The sequence below is a fragment of the Rhineura floridana genome, chromosome 11 (genome assembly GCF_030035675.1).
Source record: "Rhineura floridana isolate rRhiFlo1 chromosome 11, rRhiFlo1.hap2, whole genome shotgun sequence".
Taxonomy (NCBI): Eukaryota; Metazoa; Chordata; class Lepidosauria; order Squamata; family Rhineuridae; genus Rhineura; species Rhineura floridana.
The window spans coordinates 1,253,976-1,271,721 of NC_084490.1; the positions used below are offsets into that span (position 1 = coordinate 1,253,976).

Here is a 17,746-nt window from a genome sequence, read left to right on the forward strand (position 1 = left end):
CTGAGTCAACACGCTATTTGGAAAGGTAGGAGAGGGGGATACCTTCTACTCAAGAATTTGAACAGGCTGCACTATATCTTAATAAAACCCTCCTCACCTTCCTCCCCAAACCTCAGGAGCTTGGCTTATAATTCCTACCCTGTAGACACACCCAAGTACCCAGGCGCCTTTACTTGGTTTCCCCTGCAATTGCCTTGATGTCCAACTACCAAGCCTGCTGTGAAGAAAATACAGCCTGCATCTTGCCACTTCATAAACGTCCTTCACTAAACAGTGGCATTAGAGAAGACTGTATTTTAGAATTCTCTCTGGAGTTTAGATAATGGGAGAACCTCCAATTTGCTTGCACTCCTTTAAAGAGAGATTACAGTTTGTCTTTGGTGGGGCACTCTGAAGCTTAGAGGAAAAGATCAGGTAAAAACCTTTCAACAAACTTCTTAAAAATCACACAGCCTTAAATCACTTAAATCAGAAGATAAAATATGTTAATTAACTTGTAGTATTCTTTTCCACAAGATGCAATTATGGCCACTAACTTAGACGGCTCTAGAAAAGAATTTTATTTGTAGGGGAGGAGAGGTCTGTCCAGTAGCTGCTAACTGCCATTGGGTAGACCTCTAGAGCTAAATAGAGGCACAGGGACACTCCCTACCTTGGAATACCAGGTGCTTGGGATGATTAAGAGAAGTCTTTGTGCCTGTCTTGTGAGGCTGTGGAGGCAACTGCCAAGTGGTTGGTTACTGTTGAACACTAAGCTTGATGGAACTTAGTTTGATGCTGCATAGATAATTCTTACAAGATAAAGATTTGCAGGAGCTTCCTCTGAAATATCTGTTAATACTGGGTACCCAGAAATAGCCAAATAAGGCTATTTCTGTAGGCAGTTGGGCTTCAGCAGGACTGGATCCTCTGAGGTGGTTGAGAAGCTGAATCCATACAAACCATCAGGAAACTGGCACCAATCCCTATGCCACCTTTCCATGGAAGGCTGCTCTATGGAATCACTTCAAAGACAATACATCCCCAGTGGGTGGGAGGTTTGAACTGGCTTTGTTGGATCTTCTGTAGTCCTGTTTAGAGCAGAAGCACAAATCCATTCAAATCAATGGAATTTTGCAATGACATCTAGGCATTCCTGCATGTTGATAGAATCTTAGTCAGATACGGTAACAATAGCCATGAGTGACATAAAGACTGGGATATGAGTGCACAGATTAGCAAACTGTTTGCTACAAAACAGCGAATCAGTAACATATAATGTCCTATAAATATTTTTAAAAGCAAATCCCAGAACTGAGCTCAAGAAACTAGTCCACAGAAGAGCAACCCAGTGTGACAGTTTTATTTTCTTTCCATCATTGTTAATATATAAATACCCTCCCATGAATCCCCAGCATAAATATTTTTGCAAAGCAGTTTCATCATCTTGCTACGCTAGACAATCTTGTGAAATAATTAAATCGGGTTACATAAAACCCAGGACTCTCAACTGGGCTCCCCCTCCCCCCACGCGCCTTACGGTGGTTTTGTAACCCTAGTTGCTAGTTCATGCCAGCGCCTCAACCGGTCCAGCCGTGTCTTGTGGACGCTAACAGGAAATTGTGGCAAATGGATTCACACTTAGTTGGAAGTAGACATGAGAGAAAGGATGTGTTCGATGGTGCTGGGATGGACATGAACAAGTTTATTTATATATTAAATTTATATCCCGCCCTTCCTCCCAGAAGGAGCCAGGGCGGCAAGTAAGTTCTAAGACCCCCCCAACCATTTTAGGTTGGCTAAAGATGAGATTTTAAACACACTGATCAAAAATGCTTATGTAGATGGATGGGATTGTAATTTTGGGAATACCCATAGACTTCCCTGCTTGATGTTTGCCATAAAAACACTGACTGCAGAAACAGAAGCCATAACCTGGGGCAGGTTATGTTGAGGCCAGGCAACAGGAAGGATATGGAGGACATTTAGAGGATCAGGAGGAAAAGATGGTATCTGTGGAGAGGATGGGGCAGGTGGACAGGGAGTGGGGCAAGCGAGGCAACAGGAGGGGAATGTGGACTGCTAAAGGGATAAGTATGATGTTGCTTTGACAAATCCCACACTGATTTAGGATGCTTCCAGATGACCTGTTTATTCAGTGTTTATCCTGATTTGTTTGTGGGGAGATTAATTTACATGAACCATTTAATGAATATTCATCCTGATTTGTTTGTCAGGAGGTTAGATGGCATCGAATCAAAGCAAGTGTTATCTCACACACTTTCCGGTGCATTCTCCCTCGCTTTCCTTATCATAAAAAGTCCTACATTTTGAGGGGGAAGTGAGTGTGTTGTGCAAGAGCTCCCAGTCAGCTATAATTGTACAACTTGAATTTGCCTCTGTGTGGTTGGATGCCCCCTGGAAATAAGCAGGCAGTCTGGATGCGCCGTTAATGATCTACATCAGTGTGAGTTTCAAAGGGTTACTTAATGAATTGAAGTGGGGAGGCTGGTCAATGCTAGCTGGTCTTCTGGGGCTCCCCCACAGTTGACTCTGTTGACTAGCTCTGTGAAGGGGGAAATGGGCAATGTCTAAATATGTTTCTCCCTGCTCCCCTCCTCCCTCCCCAAGTATGCAGTGTTTAATGCATGTCACACTTAGCGTATTATGATGTCTGGCACTAGTTTACATCATGTTCTTTACCCTGTGTTTAACCTGCTATGAATAAAGCCCTCCGAGCTCTTGAGTCCTCCAGTGCCCAGAGAAGACCAGAATCTTTTGCCATGGCAAGGAGCTAATTTGAACTGAGAATGGAGACTTTTCACCTCTTATGCGCCCAGAGAGCATGAAATGCATCAAGGCAGTTCCCCCATCTCTGTTTTCTCAACCGCATACTTTGAATTGTGGCAGAGTAATAGTACAATCGTGTAAATCTGTGCCAGGTCCTAAGAATATGCCATTTCCAGTAAAATCTTCTACAGACTCTTACATTTTCCATTTTGCTTCTCTTGGCAGGAAAACTGAATTACCCTAAAGGAATTCTTTAAGCAGACTTTAAGTAAGTAGAATCAATGGGAGATGAAAGGCTGAGCAAGGTCCATTTTTGTGCCTTTAGTCTATAAAATCAGCCAAACCTGCTGGATCTCAAAAGTATCAGCTTTCAAACTAATAAAAATTAGCCAGAAATTGAGAAATTTGGGGCAGAAAGCAAGAAGAAAAAAAGGACATTAAATGATGCTAAATGAACATGTTTGCTACATGGGAAAACATTAGATTTGATTTTTCCTGGTTCTAAAGAAGTGCATTTTCCACCAAAATTCTTTCACCTTTTCTCAGATCTAATGGATTAGAAAACTATGTTTGTATAATTTCAGTGCTGGGCTGAAAGTGGCTTGTTTTTGCTTATTTATTTTGTAACCAAATGGGGCTCATATCTTTTTAGAGAGCTGAGAACTGACAGCAGGCAAGAAAGCCCACAGCTGTGTACAGAGACAAAAGTCAGCTCTATGGTTTAGGTTTGATATGAAAATTAAATTTCAACTTCCCTCTGCTGCAAAGAAATGTGTAAAACTACCAGATAAATATTATTGGCTCAGTCAGAGGTTATGCCAACCCAAGCATTGGGGTGGAACATGAAGACTTTGCTCCTGACTCACCATGGCAGCTTGCTTGTTTGCTTTCTCTGGGAACTAGATGGCCAAAAACTCAGCACCACAGGTTTGGGAACTCAGACTCTCCCACCCCCTCCTTCCTCCCAAACTGTTCAGGGAGCAGGAGAAATTTTAGGCACCTCAATCAGTCCCCCATGTGAAGTTGCAGTCCTCCCCCCCCCCCAAAGTGGCATTTTTAGAGATGGAAGGAAAAAAACCGTGTGAAGGATTGGAAGTGCCCCTGGCACTTTTAACCACATCATCTTTTGGCAAAGAAGGAGGCAGCTTTCTTTAGCTTGACACACGCAACTACAGCATGGCTACACCTGCCCCCCCCCTCCTAGAAAGGCGAGTGTTGGTGTCTTAGATGTCCGTCAGTTGGCATAGATGCAGCTGGCTCTGGGGTGTGTGGGAGCAGCTGTTCCAAACAGGCAATCTTGCTTGACTCTGATATGCAGCTGCCTCTGGAATGTGGCTGTGGCCACTTATGCAGGGGTTTCTCAGAGTGAGGCAGCACAAGCTGGTTCTCTGCCAGGGCGTGTGTGTCTTGCCTGGCATTTCCAGCATCCCTCTCTCTCTCTCTCTCTCTCTCATCCAGGGTATCATCATCACCCTCCGCCAAAAGTCACAGCTCAGCAAGGAGCACTCCGCCCAAGCAGTCCCTGGTTAGTCCCAGGCAGGCGGGCGAACAGGCAGGGCACCATGCTGCCAGCAGTCAGCCCCGCAACGACGGCGTGTTCAGCTGGGCCAGCACAAGGCACTGGTTCCTTGGGGCTCAGCCCCCACCTACTGTCATATGGCCGTGTCCCAGAGCACCGTCTGCTGGCGGCGGCAGGGCGGCGTCCCAGACTTGCGGTTCTCTGTGTTCCTCCGCCAGCTGGGCAGGATGGGCATGCTCTCCTGTTTGCACAGGCTTCGCTCAGGACGATGCCGTGCTTTGATCTCTTTACAGACGCACCGCTTGCGCTCAATGACCTCCAGCAGCTTCCCATCCCTCTCCCGGGTGCTCTGGGGGACCCCTGGTGCCGGCAGCTGTGCGTGCTGCAAGGCCTGCAGGGAAAAAGGGGCATCATTATTGGAGGGAGAACGGTGGAGGAGGAAAAAAGGTCCCCTAAACACTTGCCCCCTTCCCTCTTCACCAATCTGGTACCCACAGATGTTTTGGGGCCACAACTCCCATCAACTCCAGCCAGCTGCAGCCCCATCAGTGCTAGTGTTGTAACGTCTGGAGGGCACCAGCCTGGCAAAGGCCAAACTTTTCTTTGTCTCATAATGTTAGAATCCAGTGAGGCTGAATTTAGGAAGATTTGAGATGGACAGAAGGAAATACTACTTCACACAATGCGTAGTTAAGCATTGTGGAATTTGCGCCCACGAGATGTAGATGGCCACCAACTCGGATGCCTTTGAAAGAGGATTAGGCAACTTCATGGAGGGTAAGGCTATCAATGGGTACTAGCCCTGATGTCTATGTTTTATCCCCACTGCCTCCGAATACCAGTTGCTGGAAATCACAAGTGTGAAGAGCACCGCTGTTGTGCTCAGGTCCTGCTTTTTCAGGCTTTCCGTTAGGGCATCTGGCCGGTGGCTGTGAGAACGGCATTCTGAACTAGATGGGCCCCCTTTGGCCTGATCCACCTGCAGGACTCTTATGTTCTAATAGATGCTAGCCCAGTTAAAGCATCTCAGGTAGCAGAGCTGAGGGCCTGGAGAGCTGTTGCTTGTCAGGTTATAAAGCAGCTTCCGATGTTACTCTGAAATCTGTAGTAGCGGAGGACTGGGGCCGGGGGCTCACATAAATAGAGTAGAATGCTTTTTTCTCTGTTTCCATCCTGCTTCTTTTCTCAGCCTAAGAATGCCATAGCTGATCTGTTATTTGTTACTTCCATGCCCATCAGGACAGTGCAAGGAATTCTGCAGCTATTTGTCTCCCCCACCACCACCATTTTCATATCCCCCCCCCCGGAAAAAGGATATACATTTATAGAACTTTTTATTCTGACTACACCCCCCACCCGGCTCCCCAGGGGTAGGAATGTCACCCAGGATCTGAACTCCTGTTTCCATGTCCACAGTTTCACATTTCAGTTCTGTGCCGGAGAGCCTGGGCACCGTGTCTCCCGGTGTCCCATGGCTCTGATTCAACAGGCTTCCTCTCCATTTTCACAAAACAAAGGCACCCCACAAACCCAGAATCCCTTTGTCTAAGCCATTAGGCCCTACTCCCTTCCAGGCACCCCGCCTCCACTGCCCCACAGGCCTTCATTTCTAACATACCAGGCTGGCTGGGTCCTGGGAATGGCTACATGGCCTCTGCGTGTGAATCACGGCATGTCGGACGCCAGAGGTGGATGCTGAGCGGCCCAGAAGGTAACCACTAGTGAAATCTAGGGTGTGTGGGGAGAGCAAGAAACAGACACTTGAACAAGGCCCCCTACTGAGCACTCCCTCCCTCAGCCCCTCCCTCTCTATACTGGTCAGCCCTGGGGGTTACTTGTCTGTAAGAGGCATGCAGGTAGTGGGACAGGAATGTGGCCTGGAGAAACAGACCTCACATGCTGAACGAAGCAAAACTGCAAAATCTCCAGCAATGATAAGGCAGGATTTCAGGGGAGACGAGGGACCCCTTGGAATGCCCCATCCCCAGCAAAAATAATCTCGCCTAATGACCAAGTGAGCAAACACCTGTGTGTGTATGTTTTCTCTCCTCCTCTCCCTGCATCCCTCTTGCTGCAATTTGTCCTCATTTGAAGGTCACTTGCTTCTTTGCAGCTGCATCATGTACAAGTTCTGCAGCCAAAAGCAGCCCGAGAGAGAACAAACAGCAATCCCTCACCCCCTCCCTTCCAAGCAAGGCCTCCCGCAGGCAGAGAAGGGTGTGCCTACAAGTCCTGGTGGCCTGCGCCTTGCACAGCAGCCTCACCTCCATTACGGTGACAGGCAGGAAAGGTCTGGCAGGGAATGGGTAAGTTTGTCCTCCCCGTGGGCATCTTGGCAGCAAGACCGTCTAGCCCTGGGGTGCGGATTGGGATGTTTGACTGCAACAGGGCAGGCTGGGCCTTCTCTTCCTTTTCCGTGTTGGGCTGTGCACCGTTGCCACCATCCCATCCTTGTGGGCAATCTGTGGCTTCTGCAAGGGCATAAAAAGAGCTGGAGGGAGGGGCCACAAATAGATGGGAAAGCCCACCCCCACTGGGCCAGGCTGAGCCCATCCCAAAGGGAAAGGAGGACCTGGATTTCAACATTCCCAGGGACCAGTTTGAAAGAAGGTCCGCCAGGCCTCAGACCTAGGAAACTTGAGGAAGAAAAAGGCATGCCTCCCAACACAGGTCGTGGCTACTGCAAAGCCAACACCACTGGGACTGGCATAAAGGAAGAGCTTCTGTTAGCAGCGGAGCCTCATTGATTGGGAAAGACATCCCCTAGAGAGGAAATCCCCTCTCCCAGTGCTGGTATCTGGGCTCAAGAGGGAAGAACAAATTCCCTACCCCCATAGAAGGCCAGCCCCTCTTAGCCCTCGAGACACTTTGGTTGCTCATCTTCACCACTCCTTGCTGGCTTAGTACCAGCCAGTGGATGTCCCTAAGTTGGAGACAGCACCTCCCCAATGAGAGAAGCTTAATCCACCCTCAGGGAGGCCCGTAAGCCCTGGAGGGCAACACCTTGAGCCTTCATCTTCCCACAGTCCAAGCCAGAGTTATGTCTGCCCCAAGAACTACCACCTTGACCACACTCACTGTCTGGTTCTTTGCCTTTCTGGCTAGCATAGCCCGTCCTTCTGTGCTGCAGGACCCATCCAAAGGACTCCTCTTCTCCTGACGGGGGCCGGACACATCCCTCACTGGACAAAACATGGGAGCAGGCGATGCTGGTGAATGCCTGCTCCTGGAGCTGGATCTTAACTGCGGATGAAGCTTTGGTGCCCACATTCTTGATGCTCTCATATGCTGGCGGGCGCTTCATGCCTGCACATGGTGCAGGGTACGTCCAGACCATGCCCAGAGGTGGGCGGTCAGGCAGCGTGCATGCCCGCTGCACCTGTTTACAAGAGGGCACAGTGGACGGGCGGGCACACAGCAGGCCATGCAGCACTGAAATCTCTTTCTCAGTCTTCTGTTCAGCTGGGGCGGTGTGTGTGGTGACCTTGACTGCTGAGTAAACCATGGTGTAGGAAACGGCCGGCTTCTCTTTCACCGGCAGCATGGAAGGGATGGAGGCCGCAGGTGGTGCCGGCATGGGGGACTGCTTGGCTGGTGGACAGATCATGCTGTGGGAATTGGGGAGTTCCTTTTCTGCTTTGCTCTGTCCAGTGGGCTGTGGAGGGAGTGGTGTGGAGTGGCTGCGGGCACGGCCAGAGGGCCCCAAGGCGGTTGTCTCACCACTCCGTGGATGATGGTGGTGGTGACTGGGGACCTGTGGCGTCATGGGGGCAGATGGTGCGTCCTTGGTGTGGCACAGAACAGGCAGCTTGGAGCCATCTTGTCCAGTGGATTTGTATCCTTTCTTTCCCTGGGGGAAGGCCAGGAGGGGAGGGCGGTGCTGCAAGAGATTGGGGAAAGGTGGTGGGATCTCGCACGGGGATGTCTTGGTAGTTGGCACCGCTCCCTTGGCAGCCTCCCGCTTGGCAAGGCGGTGACGGGGGGATACTGGGGCCCCATTGGGGCGGGACTCCCCACTTTCTTCGGGGAGTGGGTATTTCATCTCCTCGTAAATGGCTTCACTCTCGTCAGAGTCTTCATCTGCTGTGGGGGGCACTTGAGAGGGGAGGGCAGGTCCCCGGAAAATGTCCCCAACCATCTCGATGTAGACAGGCTCATCCTCCTCGGCATCAGAGCCCTTTGCTTGGCTGTGGGAGAAGGCGCGGCCATAGCGCTGCATTGGCCCAGCTGGAGCAGGGCCTGGGAGTCGGCCCGAATAAGTCTCATCAAATGAGACAGATAAGTGGGTGTTAGGGCTGCGTTTTGGCTTCTGTGGGGGTACCTTGCGCCCAGATTCTCGGCTCTCTGCACTTGACTTTTGGGAACCTAGTGGAGAAAAGAACACCAAAGAAGAAAAAGTGTGAAGAGCAAGATGTGGTGGCCAAACAAGATGATGTAGGGCTCAGCTCCAGGAGCAGTTAGCAGTACAAGGACTTGGCCCCAGAACATGCAAAGGAACAAGTAAGACAGACGGCCTCTGGGCACAAACTGAGCTGTTAAAGCCAGCTACTGCCTTTCTGAAAACCTGTTTTCCTCTAGGACTGGCAGGCAGCTTTCCAGCCAGCCTTGCACCCTAACATGCCACCTCTTGGAAATGCTGCTCTGGGCTCCTTCAGGGAGGAAGGGCAGGATATACATGTAATAAACAAGCAAAATAAGCTCCCCAGCCTTCATCAAGTCCTCCTGATGCTGCTTCCAGAGCATCCCACTCTGCTCTGTTCTCTCACAGGGAGGCCATGACTTGTTCAGGCTGCCTCTTGCCCTCCCACTGCCTTTGCCACCTGAACAATGTAAGAAGAGCCTTTCAGCTGGATCAGGCCAAAGGGGGGTCATTTTAGTCCAGCATCCTATTCAGATGCCCCAATGGGAGGCCCACAAGCTGGACATAAGTGCAACAGACACTCCTGGCCTGCGATTCCCAGCAACTGGTCTTCAGAGGCATATTGCCTTCAGCAGTGGAGATTGGACATAGCCATCATGGGCCCTCGCTCTCTCCTTCCTGCTTGGGCAAGTTGGTGGGGCCTCAGCATTGCACCCCATGTTTTCCCTCCATGCTCTGCACATACCCCCTGTGCATTTTGGCCCTTTGTTGCAGAATGGCACCATCCCGTCCTTACTTCCTCTCTTGTTCCCTGCTGGTTCCAAGGCAGTCCTGGCCTCAGCGCTGAGCTTGGTGCTGGGGTGGCGCTTGGGCTTAGCAGGTGGCTTGTGAGATCCAGCAGCTCCATCCCCTGAGCTGTTGTCCATGCTGCCCACAGAGTGGCAAGAGAGGGAGCGGGGCGCCATGCTGCTGGCACAGGGGTGCGGGGCATGTTCCTGTGAGGCTGGCATGGTCATGAACCCCATCCTGAAGTGACGACGGAAGGAGGCCACGTCCCGCACCTTCCCCACGCTGGGCTCCTTAGCTGAACTGCAATGGAAGAAAGAGAGAAGGAAATGGCACAATGAGATGTGGCTGAGGGCAAGCATCTGAGGTCTTGAGGTCATACCCTGATGGTCAGGGGGCCCCATCACTACAATTTAGATGGTCAGGGGGCCTCTCTCCCACTCCGTCGCTACCATCTAATCCTGATATAGCACAGAAGTGAGCTGCAACTTGGGGGCCCTACAGACCGGTGGGTTTTTGCGCATGTATTCTACATGTGGTAGATTTATACTAGACCAGCCACACATTATTCCACTTTATTAGTTCTGTGATGCTTCACAAGTGTTGCCACATTAATGCCATCTGGAAGAGCACTCTTACACTCATCACCACTAATTCCCAGGGCAGATTGCAACAGTGTAAATTCAGCTTTAAAAACAAATTACAGTCACAACTAGAGAGAGTCTTAAAATATGTATATCAAGCATGAAAGGCCAGGGTGAAGAGGAGTATCTTCAGCATATGACGAAAGCTGGGTAGTGAAGGTTCCAGACGCACCTCGTTGAGGAGGGAATTCCACAACTTAGGGGCTGCCACAGAAAATGCCCTTCCCAGGCTGCATACACCCCCAAACTTCTGATCATGGTGGGACTACCAAGAGGGCCCCCTCTGCTGATCTTAACACCCAAGAGCGTTCCTTCCTTCTGTAGGGAAGGAAGCAGTCTTTCAGATATCTGGTGCCTAAGTTGTTCAGGGCTTTAAACACCAGCATGAGCACCTTGAATTGAGCCCGGAAACAAACTAGCAACCAATGCAGCTGTTTTCAAACGGGGGTTGTATGAGTTCTGATTGGAACCCCAGCCAGCAATCTGGCTGCTACATTTTGGAGCAGTTGAAGTTTCTGAGTTGTCTTCAAGGGCACCCCCACATACAGGGCATTGCAACAATCCAATGTGGAAGTTACCAGAGCATGGAGTATTGTGGCCAAGTCATTTCTGTCCAAAAGGAGCTGTACCTGGTGAACCAGCCATAGCAGAAAAAAGGCACTCCTAGCCACCGAGTCCACCTGAGCCTTCAATGAAGGTTGGATCCAGGAGCACCCGCCAAACTATGAACCTACTCTTTCTAAGAGAGTATAACCCTGTCCAGAACAGGCCATCTCCCCACTTCCCAAACTTGATAACATGGGACACATAACACTTATCTTTTCAGGATTCAGTTTCAGTTTATTAGCTCTAATCCAGCCCATCACCGCCTCCAAGCACTGGTCTAACACCTCAACTACCTCTCCCAAATTAAATGGAACACGGAGATAGAGCTGGGTATAATCTGCATATCGGTGTCACCTCACTCCAAATCTCCCGATGGCAGGTTTCAGCGGCTTCATATAGATGTTAAATAGAATGGGGGATAAGATGGAATCATGTGGAACACCACAGGGAGAGCTCCCATGGTGCTAACTACTTTCTGGAAACAGCCCTTGAAGTAGGAGTGTAACCACTGAAATACAGTGCTCCCAATCTCCACCTTTTCTGAGATGCTCTAGAAGGATATTGTGTTCACCAGTGTTGAAAGCCACTGAGAGATCGAGGAGAAAGAGAAGAGTTGCACTCATCCAACAAACATCATCAACCAGGGCCACCATGGTGGTTTGGGTGCCATGACCAGGCCTGATGCCTGACTAGAATGGATCCAAGTAATCAGCTTCCTCCAAGCATGCTTGAAGCTGGACCACCAGAACACTCTCAAGCACTTTTCCCAAAAGGGATATTTCGCATGGGGCAATAGTGGTTTAACACTTCTAGGTCCAGAAAGATCTTCAGGAAGAGACGCACCACCACCTCCTTCAAGGTGGATGATGCTTCCCTCTCCAGTGAAGTATTGATCACTCCCTAGACCCACCCAATCAACCCCCTACACTAGCTCTAAGAAGCCAAGATGGTCAGGGGTCAAGGGAGTAGGTGGTGAGCTGCCCTTCAAGCAGCTTGTCCACATCCTCAGGCCACAATAATCAAAACTGATTCAGTACAGATAGATCAGAAAGTGCTCTGGATGCCCACTGGACTCACGCTAACTGTGGCATCCAACTCTGTGTCCGAATTTAAACGATTTTGTCCCTAAAGTGCCTTGCAAAATTCTTACAGCAGGCTGCCAACATTATTAGAGCATCTAGGCCAGATGAAAAAAGCCCATTCTCTACTCAGCAAACCTCTGCTGGACGTCTGCTTGTGGACACAATGGTGGTGATGAAGTAAGTTTTCTTTGCTGATGCCACTGCCAGGCGATAGGTGCAATGATGCAAGCTCACCCATGTTAGATTGGGTTTGGACCGAAATTTATGTCACCTGCAATCTAGCAGTCAACCCTCCTGTTTCATCACAGGCAGTTCACTAGAGTACCAAGATGACCTATGTGCTCCACAGTGTTGCCCTTCTCTGAACCAGTTCCAGTTTGTCTCTATCCTTACAGTGCAGCATCCAGAACTGGGTGCAGTAATCAAGATGAGGCCTAACCAGTGCCAAATAGAGGGGAACAAGTACTTCACGCAATTTGGGGCCACTGGAAGGGTAAGGGAGGGGGAAAGCAGGAGGTTAGTGGGAGGGAGGAAGCTAGCTGACATAAGCACAGCAGGAAGAGGTACAGAGTTCCTCTCCTTTGCAGAACCAGCTGACTCCAAGAGGCTGTTGTTTTTGGGAGACCTTTATAATAATAATAATAAATTTTATTTAGTTAGTCGCCTATCTGTCCGAGTTAACGGACACTCTAGGCGACTTACAACAACCAGGATAAAATACAATATACAATCAAAAAGTACAAAAATAATCCAAACATCAATTAATACATTATAAAAGCTCATCCACCCCAAGGATTCTGTAGGCCTGCCTGAATAGCCAGGTTTTTAAGGCTCGGCGAAAACCCATCAGGAAGGAGGCATGTCGGAGACCGAAAGGGAGAGAGTTCCAGAGAGTGGGGGCCACCACCGAGAATGCCCTCTCTCTGGTCCGCACCAGCCTAGCTGTTCTGACTGGTGGGACCGAGAGAAGGTCCTGTGTGGCTGATCTTGTTAGGCGGCATAATTGATGATGCTGGAGGCATTCCTTCAGATAAACTGGGCCAGAACCGTATAGGGTTTTAAAGGTCAAAACCAACACCTTGAATTGGGCCCGGTAAACAACTGGTAACCAGTGCTCCCGGCGGCAACAATGTGTAATCAAACGTGCCGCCGCATTCTGTACCAGCTGCAATTTCCGGACTGTTTTCAAGGGTAACCCCACGTAGAGCGCATTGCAGTAGTCTAAGCGAGAGGAAACCAGGGCATGTATCACTCGTGGGAGCTGATGTACAGGAAGGTAGGGTCGCAGCCTCCGTATCAGATGCAATTGATACCAAACTGCCCGGCTCACTGCCGAAACCTGAGCCTCCATGGACAGCTGGGAGTCAAGAATGACTCCAAGGCTGCGGACCTGGTCCTTCAGGGGTAATCTTACCCCACTGAGCACCAAGTCGATATCTCCCAGCCTTCTTTTGTCACCCACGAGCAATACCTCGGTCTTGTCAGGGTTCAGCTTCAGTCTGTTCTCGCCCATCCATCCACTTACTGACTCCAGGCACTTGGACATAGTCTTCACAGCCAACTCTGGTGAAGATTTAAATGAGAGATAGAGCTGAGTGTCATCCGCATACTGGTGACACTGCAGCCCAAAACTCCTGATGATGGCCCCCAGTGGTTTCACATAGATGTTAAACAGCATGGGGGAGAGGATAGAACCCTGTGGCACACCACAATCTAGAGGCCAAGGGTCTGAAACCTCATCCCCCAACGCCACCCGTTGGTACCTGCCTGAGAGATAGGAACGGAACCACCGTAAAACAGTGCCCCCTATTCCCATACTCTTCAGGCGATTTAACAGGATACCGTGGTCAACGGTATCAAAAGCCGCTGAGAGATCCAGGAGGACGAGGAAGGTATATTCTCCCCTATCTAACGCCCTCCTCATATCATCCACCAGAGCGACCAAGGCTGTTTCAGTGCCATGCCCAGTCCTGAAGCCCGATTGGAATGGATTTAACATCAGGACTAGGCCCTGATGAGGCTGTATATCATCAGTCTGTGTGGCTACTCCTCAAACCAGCACTCCTTACTTTGGTGCTGAGGAAGGAGAGGACAAGGCCCTAGGAGGAGAGACTGAAAGAACTGGGCATGTTTAGCCTTGAGAAGAGAAGACTGAGGGGAGATATGAGAGCACTCTTCAAGTAGTAGAATGGTTGCCACATGCAGAGGGGGCCCAGGATCTCTTCTTGATTGTCCCAGAGTGCAGGACATGGAATAATGGGCTCAAGTTGCAGGAAGCCAGATTTCGACTGGACATCAGGAAAAACGTCCTAACTGTTCAGAGTGGTATGACAATGGAACCAATGACCCAGGGAGGTGATGGGCTCTCCAACGTTGGAGGCATTCAAGAGGCAGCTGGACAGCCACCTGTCGGGGATGCTTTAAGCTGAATTCCTGCATCAAGCATAGGGTTGTACCCGATGGCTTTATAGGCCCCTTCTAACTCTATGATTCTATGAAACTCTTGAGAGCCATTACCAGTAAGTGTAGAGGCAATACTGAGCTTGATGGACCAACATTTTGACTCTGTATAAAGCAGCCTCCTATGTTCCTGCGTTCCTCATGTAAGTGAGCCAAAGTAAGGGGCCTAACCCTTGGCTGCTCCAGGTAGGCCTGGGAAAGATTCCTGCCTGAAACCCTTGAAGAGTCTCTGCCAATCAGTGTGAATTAGGGTTGCCAGGTCCATGGCCTGAGACTGATCCTGTATCTTCAGGAGAAGAGAAGGTCAGCCAAGTGCAGGTGTTCTTGCAACCCTGTAATGGGAAAAACCAAAAGGTGGAATTCTCCCTCCCCACTCCACAACTTTTAAAGATACAGAAGACCTCTTGGGGGCCGGGCCTGGCAACCAAGAGATCTTCTGTATCTTTAAAAGTTGTGCAAGGGGAAGGGAGAATTCCACCTTGTGGTTTTTCTCATTACAGAGTTGCAAAAACACCTGCACTTGGCTGACCTTCTCTTCTCCTAAAGATACAGGATCAGTCTCAGGCCAAGAACCTGGCAACCCTAGTGTGAATAGACCAATGGCCTGACTCAGTATAAGGCAGATTCCTGTTCTGATGACAGAGAGATGGATGGGAAGGGGGAGCAAGTTGAGGGTGGGTGCAGGTACCTCTGTCTCTGATGAGAGGAGGGGTGGGCCTGCTGCCTTGTTGAAATACTAGCCCCTTTGGCTTCACTGATGCTCTAAATAAAGTAAATGTTACAAAGACCCTGTTAGTTCTCCCATGCATTCTCTCTTTCTCTTTCCCCCTCCCCCTCCAAAGGAAAGCAAACCCTAGGAAGCACTTCTCACTGCTTGGGGGAGAGCAGTGTGTGTGACCCTATTCTTGCTAGCTCAGCCTTCCCCAGCCTGTGGCGGCCTTCAGTTGCAACTCCCATCAGCCCAGGCGGCACAGGGTGAGGAAGGCCGCAGTAGTGAGTGAATGGATGTTAGGAAACGACTCTCATTTCAGAAGATCTCTGGAAGGACACCCCCTCCCCCATTTTTCCAAAAAGGTGTCGTCATTTGCTCCAATAATTATTTCTCCCCCCCCCCCCGTTTTTTTCTTCCTTTTTAAAGCATATCTGATTGGGCCCAAGTCAAAGCACTGTGAACTGGACTGCCACTCATTTACTGTGGCATGCAGAGGATTATTGGAGCACTAGGTGGGACCCTTGATTTCTGGAATGCGGACCAGGATAAAACAGAAGGTGGTTTGAACCAAATTCCTTCATGGGTGATGATGATGTCAAGTAAGGTCAATGCAGCAGAGCCTGAGGTCGGGAAGGAGCTCCCTCCACACAGTGCCTCTCTCCCCCGCCATAAAACTTCAGAGGAGCCCTTCAGCAGCTGGATCAGGCCCATCTAGTCCAGCATCTTCTCACAGTGGGCAAGCAGATGCCTATGCTGGGAAGCCCATAAACAGGACCTCTCCTCACGTGATTCCTAGCAACTGATATTCAGAGCCATGCTGCTTCCAACAGCTGAGAAAGAACATAGCCATCACGGCTAGTAGCCACTGATAGTCTTAACCCCCATGAATTTGTCCAATCTTTTGTTAAAGCCATCCAAATTTGTGACTATCACTACCTCTTGTGAGATGGATAAAATACTTCCTATCCATTTTTCCACACCATGCATTAATTTATATACCCCTGTCTTTTATACACCCATTTTATTCATATATTTTTTCTTAAAATAACCCCCAATACTGTAACATTTCCACATAGGTGAGATGCTCCAAGCAGGAGCACAACAGCGCTCTCCCCACTTGCGATTCCCAGCAGCTGGTACAGAGAGGGTTACTGCCTCTGACAGGGGAGGGAAGACCTGGCCACCCTGGCTAGTGTCTCCACCAGCAGCAGCAGCAGCAGCCGCCAGCTACCACATTTTAAAAATACATCTCCCCTCTCCTCTCCTCCTCCCCCCAACATACACATTGCACTTGCTGGTAGCAGAGAAATGTGCTGCAGTGTGTCAGCTGCAGCTGGCAAAGCGCCAGCGTCTGGGAGTGGCTTATCCTGAATGCCCCTCAATCCCGACATGCAGCCCCCTCCCCTCCTCAGTATCCTTGATGGGGCCTACAGTCAGAATCTCCAGGCCCCGCTCCCTCTCTTGGCACAGCAGTAGAGAGGCGGGCATGCGCCGGCAGCAGACACTGGGCGAGTAAACAAACCCTCAGCTGCTCCCTCATTTCAGAGACGTTGGCTGAGACCCAGCCAGTCTGGCATCGCCAGATCCACCTCTAGTCATCACACCAGATCTGGGTGAGACAGAGCAAGAGAGCGCCTGCAACAGCCTTCATAGCCAAGTGAGGAAGAAGCCATGCTGGCAAGGTGGCCAGAGACAGGGGGAGCCTCTTTCATGCCCTCCATCGTAGTCCGCCCATCTGCCTTTGCCACCCCCATCCAAAATCCCCCCTCACCCCACACAGACATGCAACTGTCTTCTCATCCCCCGCCATCCAGTAACCCAGCCTTTGCCAATGTGGTGCTCTCCAGATGGTTAGGACTACAGCTCCCATCAGACCCAGCCAGTAAGGTTCTCCTAACCCATATCCACACATAGCTAGGTCGCCGAGTGCTCTGACCGCACACCTCCAGCCCCCCAGCGGCTGTTCTGACATGGTTACTTCTCAGTAACAGCAACAGCTGCTACATCAGTACCAAATAAAGATAAATAACATCCAGAGTGATTCATTTGATACCTTTGACAAGGCCTGTTCTGTTTTGGAAAGTAGGCTACCAGGCCGTGGAGCTGCACAGAACTGCTCTTCCGGCAGGGTTTCTTACAAATTTTCTGCAGCTTCAAAACTTGCTACCTAGCAAGCGGCCTTAAGCCTTTAATCCATGAAGATCAGTATTGTCTCCACCAAGGTAGCCAATGAGGTGGGCTCCAGATGTTTTGGACTCCAGCTTCCATCAGCCCCGGCCAGTGGTCAGGAATGATGCGAGTTATAGTCCACAGCATCTGGAGGGCATCATGTTGGCTACTCCTGGTCTGCACTGACCACCAGCAGCTCTCCACTAGTAGAGCTTGGAAAAGTTACTTTTTTGAACTATAACTCCCATCAGCCCCAGCCAGCACGGCCACTGGATTGGGCTGATGGGAGTTGTAGTTCAAAAAAGTAACTTTTCCAAGCTCTGCAAGGATGAACCACAGACTTGCATGAAAAGCAGATGCAGTTCATACATTTCTACACACAGCTGGTCCAATAAAAGCCATTCCATACAGGAGGCTCATATGTTGAAAGGAAACCTGCTTCTGCAGTCAGATTGCATTTGCTAGCCTGAGGCATCAGTGTCTACTCATAACCAAGTGAAGATGATATACATGATGGTTATAAGGCACTGACTCACCATACCCTGGAAAAACCATGAAAGAGCCAGTCGTTATCTTGACAATCAAAACAACATTTGTAACAGTTCATCATTTATCATCATCATCATTATAGTTAAATAG

At 49.8% G+C, this 17,746-nt stretch overlaps 1 protein-coding gene across 8 annotated transcripts in view; it reads right to left on the bottom strand.

Annotated features, from left to right (window-relative positions):
• Positions 1-1,332: 1,332 nt before the first annotated feature.
• Positions 1,333-17,746, bottom strand: part of NYAP1 (neuronal tyrosine phosphorylated phosphoinositide-3-kinase adaptor 1) — a 29,084-nt gene continuing 12,670 nt past the window's right edge. For 5 of the 8 annotated variants that reach the window (XM_061588041.1, XM_061588043.1, XM_061588036.1 and 2 more), the window contains 5 exons: positions 9,394-9,737; positions 7,367-8,653; positions 6,553-6,759; positions 5,907-6,016; positions 1,333-4,679 (listed from right to left, as the gene is read on the bottom strand). In XM_061588041.1, coding sequence (XP_061444025.1) covers positions 4,422-4,679; positions 5,907-6,016; positions 6,553-6,759; positions 7,367-8,653; positions 9,394-9,737 — 2,206 coding nt within the window. In that variant the 3' untranslated portion in view covers positions 1,333-4,421. The remainder of the gene's footprint in view (positions 4,680-5,906; positions 6,017-6,552; positions 6,760-7,366; positions 8,654-9,393; positions 9,738-17,746) is intronic. The other 3 variants (XM_061588042.1, XM_061588037.1, XM_061588038.1) reach the window with 2 other exon arrangements.